The sequence below is a fragment of the Triplophysa rosa genome, linkage group LG5 (assembly GCF_024868665.1).
Source record: "Triplophysa rosa linkage group LG5, Trosa_1v2, whole genome shotgun sequence".
Taxonomy (NCBI): domain Eukaryota; kingdom Metazoa; phylum Chordata; class Actinopteri; order Cypriniformes; family Nemacheilidae; genus Triplophysa; species Triplophysa rosa.
The window spans coordinates 17,162,273-17,171,983 of record NC_079894.1 but is presented as its reverse complement, the minus strand read 5'-3'; the positions used below and the strand labels follow the sequence as shown (position 1 = coordinate 17,171,983).

Here is a 9,711-nt window from a genome sequence, read left to right as displayed (position 1 = left end):
TTGCGACAGAAGGGGCGTGAACATCAAGCCACTCAAGGAAACAAAGGGTAAAACTGTTCTGCAAAATAAATAGTACTACGTGTATTAATTAAACCACAGGAGGCATTGTGTTACTGTGGTTTTACCAAACAAGGGTATTGATAAAAGGCAGACCGTTCTCAAGTGGCGGTAAAAATACAGTTACCATCGTTACATATACTTTTATTCAGCGTCATTCTTCCGCTAAATACAATAGTTTATTAACACACAGCGTTTTAGAAAGTTATTTCTGTTTATTATGTTTTGATATGTCACATTTTATTTTTATAATGTAATATTGTACTGTACTATACTGTAGCCTAAATCATGCGTCTTTTTCTTTAAGGTAAGCTGTGTCGATATAGGCATGTTAATATTTGACCACTGGGTGGCAACGTTACCCAACTTTGCTGCAACTAAAGACGTGCTGAGCGAAACGCATACAGTTTAAAATCACAAAAGCTGTGTCTCGTTTCGTAAGGCTGCATCCTTGTGTCCTCCAGAAGTATTATCCTCTAAAGCAGTGGTCACCAACCCTGTTCCTGGAGATCGACCGTCCTGCAGACTGCAGCTCCAACCCTGCTTCAGCACACCTGTCTGTCATTATCAAGCAAACCTGAACACCTTGATTAGATAGTTCAGGTGTGTTTGATTGGGGTTGGAGCTGAAATCTTCAGGACGGTCGATCTCCAGGAGCAGGGTTGGTGACCACTGCTCTAAAGGATGCAGTATACGGAGGATTCTCAACTTAGAATTAAACGAGACGTTCTTCGTAGGACATACTGGCAGAAAAGTAAACAGGAAGTACCACGTTGCTATGACAGCCCTTTGCACTCGAACACCTGTCAAATTAATTAAAATGATTTCTACATGCTTTTAAGAGGTAAAAAGATTTCTACATGCTTTTAAGAGGTAAAACGTTGGTTACTTTCTACTCTAAACAATGCCAAAAGAGTTAAGCTAATTGTATATACTTAAATACTGTTTAAAACGTTTAAAAATCACTAAACACTTTTAAACCTATTTACTACATATGCCTGCTAAGATTAAAAAAACGCGACACAAATTGTAAACTGTTCACATTTAAACACCACATATTTGATTGAACGTGCAGCAGCTGCTGCCGTTTATTCAACACACGTTTATTTAACAGACGTTGGCCGACGCAAAGAATTGTGGGCTATCTCTAGCAAATAAGGTTACACCTCATGTGTCCTCCGAATTCTCGTGAAAGTAGGTCGCATTAGAAGGGTGCCGACAGAGTGACCTACCTGCTTTTATGAAACGAGACAGCCTCGATGACGTAACAGGCTTCAAATGAGACCTCCGGAGGACGCGCAGCCTTCCGAAACGAGACACAGCCTATGAAGAAGAAGCAGTAGTTACATCTCAGAGAGTGTTCTGGCACTTTTCCAGTTTGACAGAGAGCAGACATGAGGGTATTGAAGCTGCCTGGTCTTGTTTTTGTGGTGAGTGGGTGAATGCACCTGTTAAAGCAATTGTGAGAAATTTTGTCATCATTTACACACCCTCATGTTGTTCCGAAGCAAGATGATTGAAGTTTTATTGGAAGGCTGTTATACAAAGAATGCCTGTTAAATACATCATATTGTCAATTTGGGATTTTAACTACATTTACATTGTACTGTACATGGAATCGAACCCTTTGTGCTGCTAACCTAAAGCTTTACCAGTCAAGTTACATTGTGTGTGTGTGTGACACTCCGCAGATATTCTACATATACTGTAATGGGGACCATGCAACCAACCAATAAATCTAAACAAGATATATTTATTGCAGATTGGAAGAATGTACATGGCATGCTGTCACAACGAAACACATAAAATAAACAGTAGACATTCCCAGGTCAATTAAAATTGAACATAACCACTGCATAATGCTGAAGAAATGTACAGTATCTGCAATAAAGCATTTAATATACTTACCGATACAGAATTGTGCAAGGAAAAGACAGACTTACTGACATGCAAGAGCCAATGTGACTGTTTACTAATGATTTAACCAACACCAGCAGGGGGACACCATCCAACATATTTGATATCAGTACAAATCGCAACAGAACAGAATTTTACAAGATAGGGTCATGTAAAGTTGAAACACAATACCAACAACACTGCAACAAAAATAAGTATATCCGTTCAATATCAAACAGTTATTTTGAGCACTCCCATTTGTCTCTATTAATATTCAACATTGACAAAAATACCTTGGTTACAACTTGCATTCATGCAGTTTACTGCTGGTTTGAATTTTAATGGTTTTAAATTGTAATAAATTGCAAATGAACTGATGTGTTGATGTTTAAAACCATATATCCAGAATAAAAAAGAACCCTAAATGTTTTGCCAGTTAACGGTAGAAATCATATCCTTTAAATATCACTCTCAGTTAAAGTGGCCACTAGGTGAATATACTGTACTTGTCTGTTTTAGAAAGAAGGATTTGGGTATTTTGTAGTAATATAAAATGGGGTAAGGTGAGTCAGGTTTTATATTTACAAGTTATTTACATTAATCAGTATAGGCGACAGTGGGGTCAAAAACGAATTGCAGCATCAATTACATAAATGTTGTTCTTGGCAGTGGTTTAGAATGTTTCAAAACCTAAAATGTTTCGAAACCTAAAATTGTTATTTAAAATGTTAAATGCACTTTTTGTGTGATTCTCTCTACATGAGAGCTACATCAGCTAGATGTGAAGGGGATGTCTTAAAGGATCAGTTTACCCATAAATCTAAATTCTGTCATTATTTACTCACCCTCAAGTTGTTCCCGACCTTGGTAAATTTAATTGTTCTGCTGAACACAAAGAAACTTGAAGAATGTTTGTAACCAAAAAGATCTGGGGAACTATAGACTTCCATAATAAGGAAAAACTACTATGGTAGTTCATGGTGCCCCAGAACTGTTTAGTTTCCCATATTCTTCAAAATATCTTGTTTTGTTTAACAGAACAAAGGTTTAAAAACAGTTTTGTAAAAACTTGAGGGTGAATAAATGAAGACAGAATTTTCATTTCAGGTGAACAATACCTTTAAACCCTACATTACCTCACTCTTCCCAATAGTGCCTTGCAAAGGTATTCTAAATCCATTAATAATGGTCTCTGTCTTCATGAATGCCTTTTTAAGCAGGGTGGTTTGATGTAGTTTGCCATTGGGGCATCTACTGACTTTTTTTTTACATTTGCTGTATTTTATCTATACATTTTTGGATGACACGCTTGTCCTTCACATTTGCTTTTATACGGAACATGTGGGGTTTATTTTATTAGGTTACAAGACTAAAATAGGGCAATTATTATTCATCTAACCCCTGTCAACACAGACTGAATATTTGTGCAAATTGCATGTTTCTTGTAACATCAAATTAAATGTAAAACAGTCATTTTTAGTTTGTGTGGTTAGACATCAACCTTGAAATTAAAAATGAAAGAACACGTTTTAAACGCATTTGCAAGGCACTATGGTTACATGGGTGTGTATCCAAACGAGTTTTTCAGGTTGATGATGATAAAGTTGACTAAAAGTAAAATTTTTCTCCTTACCAAGTATTTAAAAAATGTCTTTGTATGTGTGCAAAGTTATCAAAAACTGGAAGTGGAGGGCTAACACTCAAATATGTTGCCAGAGTGATGTTGTGCGTACTGTGTCATGCATTTTTCCCTGACACCTTCTCATCAAAGTCCCACGGACAGATTTCAGCCATGTTGAGGTAATCGGCTGGTGTTTGATTTGTGTGGTTCTCCGTTGTTGGAGGGTGTTTTTCATTTGAGGTAACACTCGGCAATGTCTCAGTCACCCATGGGCAAACTTCAGCATGCTTACTGCTTCTCATCGCTGTCTCTCTAGTAGAGCTTCTTCTCCTGCCAGATGCCACTGCCATCTGGTCACCTTCTGATGACTGGCTTGTACGTCGTTTCTCTGAGGGTTTGCTCGAGGAGCTTCTCCGCTCCCTGCAGTTGGATCTTCGCTTATCATCGTCTTTATCCTTTCCTTTCTCTTTGGAAGAGCATGATCCTTTTCTTTTTGAGCTTGAATCCCTTCTCTTTGAGTGATGTGTGGGGCTGGATGTCTTGTCTTGGTTGGGGGACACGGGTGGATCGTAATCCCAAGGGCAAATATCCACCATGAGAGCTGGAGGCTGCAAAAGGCTTCCTGTAGACTTAGAGATATCTGAGAGGATGATCTTGGGCTTTCCGTCTGTTGGTGTAACACTTTTCTTGCGTCTTGTCCTATCAGAGGACAGCCCTGCAGTCTCCATTCCTTGCTCCTCAAAGTTCCATGGAGTTTCATCTTTGTGGACAGTGAGGTTGAGAGATTTTGGTTTCCTCCCTTCATCTCTGTCTGCAGTCTTGTCTCTGGAGCGGCGCCGGTTCAAAGTAGACTGGCTCACTGTTTTCTGCTTGTGTTGAGAGCGTCCACTTTTAGGGCTGCTTCCATGTACAACGTTGGGTTCACTAACAGCGATGGAAACATGCTTTTGAGCCTTCCCCTCGGACGGAGTCGGAAGCTCTTCCACCTCCCAAGGGCACACCTCAGAGAGGTCGTACAGATCCTTGCTCCTCCCTGGTTCTGAACAAATGGATGGCTGACTGCCACTCACCTGTTGCTTCATGATCCCCATCTTACTCGGCGTCTTGGTGTACTCAACTGACTGGCTGATGATCATTTTTGGAAAACACTCAGGAGATTCTTCAACTTCAGAAAGCACAGTGCTGTCCTTTCCTTTGAGACCCTTCTTGCTGGCATCCTCAACGCTGTGCGTCTTCCCCGCAATCCCCAGTGTCCTCTCTCTGGCGCTAGCAATCACAGACAATGATTTCTGTAACATCGAAGTTCGGAGAAGTACAGGCTTTTTGTCCGCAGCCAGGTTTTGTGCACTAACCGATTTGCACACTAAGGGCACTGACTCTGTAGATTCTGCTAACTCGATTTTCGACACATCTGGATTCTTCTTGTTAGACCTCCTGCCCATCAGTGTATCCAGCAGAGATGATTCATTGGTGGAGTTCTCTATTTTATCATCAGGCACCCCAATTGTTTTCCCAGTTTAGTCGTGCGTATGGTCGTAGCTATGAGATCTCTTAAGTGAGAACATCTTGCTCCTCAGAGATTCTTCTCTTGGCTTCCCAGAGTGAGATGGGTCGAAAGGGTTTCTCCGCAGGGTACCTCTGTTACTTCCGTGGTCACCTGCTTCCCTGTCTTCTCGGCTGTATTGCCGACTCACTGTCTCTGGTATTTCTGTGATTCGACGCATTATTGTCCGTCCGAGGCCCCTCTTGGAACTGCGCTTCTTCTGTAAGTGAGGGTTATTGGCTAGCATCTTCTTTCTTTTATAGATCTCCAGCTGGGCATAGAGTTTTTTAAGTTCCTCCTGATCAAAAGAAAAGAAACAGACAAAGTAGTCAACATTTTAATGTTCTTGTATTAATGTTTTATGCACTTAAAGGTCCCGTGTATGAAACTTAGCAGCATCTAGCGGTGAGGTTGCGAATTGCAACCAAAGGCTCACTCCACCCCTCCCTTTCGAAGCACTATGGAGATTGACACAGAACTAAGATGTCATCACGTTTTGCTTCTTTGCCTAAGGAGATAACAGTAACTTATTTACGAAACACGCTCTGTAGAGCAGTTTTTCCGTTTAGGGCTACTGTAGAAACAACATGGCAAATTCCATGTAAGGGGACCTGTGGTGTATCTAGATACAAATAGCTCATTCTAACGTAATAAAAACACCTCTGAAGACATAGTTATGTATATTATATTGCATCTCTGTCCAAAGATCCTCCAGAAAATTACACATTGGACCTTTAAAGGTGCAGTAAACATTTTCTCGAAAACCATCTGAAAGAGTTGGCTGAAATAATGTTGAAATTATATTTTTTGCCAATTGAAAAAATGGTCAATAACAAAAGTGTTACTGTATACCCGTGAATCATTTTGTACTTCTTATATGACGCTGGGTTGGATGACATGGTTTTGGAGAGCACGATCGCTCAAACTAATTTTAACAACAACACCTTTTAACAACAAAACATTACTGTCTTTTAAAAAGACTATTCAGTGCAATTTGGTATTCAATCTCAATGTGTAATCTCAATGTGTAAATCATTGTTACACTATTTAAAACAATGGTTTATACAGTGCAGTTTTACAGTTATATTTTTCAGAATCTTAGCTTTTATTTATGTGTGTAATGATTAGGAATCAGCTAGGAAGTCTTACCCTAATGTCCTCAGGGTCCAGGCTGTGTTCACTCCAGGCAGATGTTATGCTGCTGTTCAGACAGGAGCCCGAGTGACCCATATCCAGCTCATCCTCATAAGCCTCAGTGGCAATGTCCTCCCGCGTATGAGTACCAGTGAAAAGGAACTAAAGTAAAAGATGAAACATGCTACCAAAAATTCTCCAAAGCAGCATAGTCAAAATCAATAGATTTTTTCCTTTGTTTTGCAGTATAAAGTCAAAATATTACAGTCACCTTTGGAATGAGAAGTAATCCCAATGTAACAGTCACTGTCAGGTGGGCATGGATGAAAAACAGCATTAGCATCCAGTCTGGATGCAGCCAAGTCCCAAGAGTGAACCTGCAGACACGACAAATTGTTGCTTTGTTAATAGTGTCGAGAACAATTTCAGCAGTTATGCTAACATGCCCTCTTTCTAAAACACCAAATACGATATTCAACAGATTCATGCATTTATGAATAAATTCAAGAGTGCAATGTAGTATTTTGGTATTTCTTGTGTATTGTCATCAAGTCCTTTTTAACAATCCAAATGCTTATAATTACAAATATACACATTTACTATCTATCATTTATCTGTCTGTCTACATGCAAGATTGAATTTTACTTTACATAGAGTAAAATAATTCTCAATAATTGATATGCAGCAAATCATCTCATTTTAGGTCTGACTATTGGGCATATACCAATACAGCAGCTTGGCTACTATAAAACTCCAAGAACAGTCCAGAGATCAGTATTGACTGATCAACACAGTCATGAAAATTGGGCTCAGATCAAGAGGCTGAAGAAGTAGATTTAAACATTTCCATGAATACATACTTTTTGGTATATGAAGGTTTATCTGATGTTTGAATTTTGAAAACTATTCATGAAAATAAGATTTGTATACTCCAGCGTAGTGGTTGTTTACTGGTTTTGCTCTTGCAACCTACCAGAACCAGTGTACTATTTGGCACATACTTCTAAACCTACAGGTGGTGGAATTGATGGCTGACGCTGCAGGAGAAATAAATGTGGTTATAAGAGAATTAAATAATGGTGGAACACAACAGCTTGAGAGCTGGTATGTTAAAAGAGTGTCATAGAAACAAGGGTTTATTTTCAGCCTTGATAGTTTTATGCACAAGCTGTCTAGCACAGGCATGTTTTATTAACCAGCGCTGCCCTACTGATGCTTGTCATTTAGCTGAGTGCAGCGGTTAACACCTTTTTCACAAGTTTGCTGCAAAGTTCTGTGGATGTGACCTGAGTTTGCCTTTCTTATCATGGCACACTTAGCAACTTTTAGAAGCGGTGGTTACATAATACTCCCCAAAATTGCAGCGTTTCTTTTTTAATGGTTTTTCATATTCGCAATTCCATGTTAGTGTCTGGTGAAAGCTGTTGGCAGACAGTAGGAAGTTAATTTAAGGCAGATTCTGCCAGTGAGAAGCTACTGTTGGGAATACTGAGATAAATATACATAAAATTTGGGTTTGAGTTTCAAGTTCCTGTACTGTCAACGGCAACATTCGCTGCAGATGCAGCAAATCTCTGTTCTTTGTGGGTGTAGTAACTGACATTTTTGACTCGCCTGAGGGAATACGATGACATGCTGACTAGAAACACAGAATCATTTTAGTGCCTCGCTAAAAACAAAACAGAAACAAAAGAACAACAAAGATATCCACAAAACCTGCAGCACAGGCTTATTTTTTTAAGAAATACCCGTTAATCAATTTGTTAAGGAATCAATTTATCTTAAATTTAAAACATAAAAATTCTACAATGTAGCAGTTCGTTAAAAAATGTTTTATGTATTTCCAAAGCGCCATGCACTAACCGATTACAACATTTTTAGTAACTAACCAATAGCTCCCACCATGCATAACACTACTTGGATGAACCTCAAACAATCAATTCATATTTAATTCGCACATTACACTATGTTATTCCTCAAGCGCAGTTTTGCAACCCACTCGCCTCATGAATAAGCATGCAACATCTTAATCATTCTTATGCTGTTGCACCCTTTTTCTGCATGCATAGTGCTCACCTAATAATGTGGAATATTGCAGAGATGAGGAGTTCATTATAAATGCCGACTGCCAAGTAGCGTGGCTCGTGAAAGGCAGACGGAACAGTCCGTACAGCATGGCACAGATAAACCCCCCACAGCAGGAAGAGGAACTCCGCTAAAACGGGAACAGAAGAGGACAAACCCAGTGCCATCACTAATTATTTAGTGTGTCAAGTCAGGGAATGTTGGCTGAAGAGATGTGATTTCACATGGACTGAAAGGCTGTTTTCTCCTTTCTCTTTCCTTTGCCGCATCACTCAAAGTAACAAAAAGATGACGCTGCATGAGCATCTTAAATGCTTAAATGCTCACCAATGTAAATGGTGAGGCTCTTTTAGTCAAAAAGATTTAGAAATTGGTTTCATTATTTCTTTGGGTACTTTTTTAAATATGATGACTTTTTAAGGCTACACAGCTGTTAAAGGGATAGTTCAATTGAAGATATTTGGAAGAATGTCAGTAATCAAACAGGTCTCATCCCCCATTGACTCCCATAGTATTTATTTTCTCTACTATGGCAATAAAAGGGAGTGAGATCTGTTGGGTTACTGACATTCATCCAAATACTGTATCTTCCTTTGTGTTTAGGAGAACAAAGAAATGTACACAGGTTTGGAACAACCTGGGGGTGAGTAAAAGATGACAGAATTTTCTTTTTTGGGTGAACGATCACTTTAAAGCAGAAGGTATTCATTGTTTATGTTCTGAATGACGTCAACCTCTGAGCTGTGAAAAAACTGTCTCTGCATCACTGGCCATGTCTCACACCTTCTTCCCTCAAAGGCTGTCTGACCACACTCAGAAGAGTAGATCACAGTGTCTTGTTGTTCAAAGCTTAATCCAAAAGTCTGAAATTTGGTCATTTTTCTTAATTTTGATCACTATCTTGAACTCAAGAACTAAAGGCAGAACTGACTGTGTTGTCAGGATTCAACCAAAAACCCATTATGACAAATACAATGAATGTTGTTGGTATGTCCAGAATATCTATAAATATTCTAGATATTAACATTCAGATTAAGAAAAAGAACTCACCTGCAGCCATCATGTAGTCCCAGCTATCCAGCAGACACATGCTGAACTGCAGGCCCTCTGGGGTGACCCCGATGTCAATGAGGGCGTGTTGGGTGTCATGGTTCTGGCACACGGCTGAGGTCCAGGCCACTAGGAACCATAGAACCACAAGCAGAATCACGACGAGCAGACGCAGAACTCTCCAGCTGGTCATGTAGGGAATCCGCTGGGCCGTGCGTGACAAGAACACTTTTACAACCCTAGTCGTGAGAAAAGCACAAAAGCTGCCTCAGTGAATGAAAGCAACAACTGGATTTCTTACATACACATGCATTTAGCTTTAGAT

General features: G+C 39.5%; 1 protein-coding gene across 1 annotated transcript in view; it reads right to left on the bottom strand.

Annotated features, from left to right (window-relative positions):
• Positions 1-1,790: 1,790 nt before the first annotated feature.
• Positions 1,791-9,711, bottom strand: part of LOC130554886 (probable G-protein coupled receptor 158) — a 28,371-nt gene continuing 20,450 nt past the window's right edge. The window contains exons 6-10 of the mRNA XM_057334771.1: positions 9,387-9,625; positions 8,328-8,466; positions 6,523-6,628; positions 6,267-6,413; positions 1,791-5,415 (exon numbers count right to left, since the gene is read on the bottom strand). Of these exons, the coding sequence (XP_057190754.1) occupies positions 5,092-5,415; positions 6,267-6,413; positions 6,523-6,628; positions 8,328-8,466; positions 9,387-9,625 (955 nt within the window). The 3' untranslated portion in view covers positions 1,791-5,091. The remainder of the gene's footprint in view (positions 5,416-6,266; positions 6,414-6,522; positions 6,629-8,327; positions 8,467-9,386; positions 9,626-9,711) is intronic.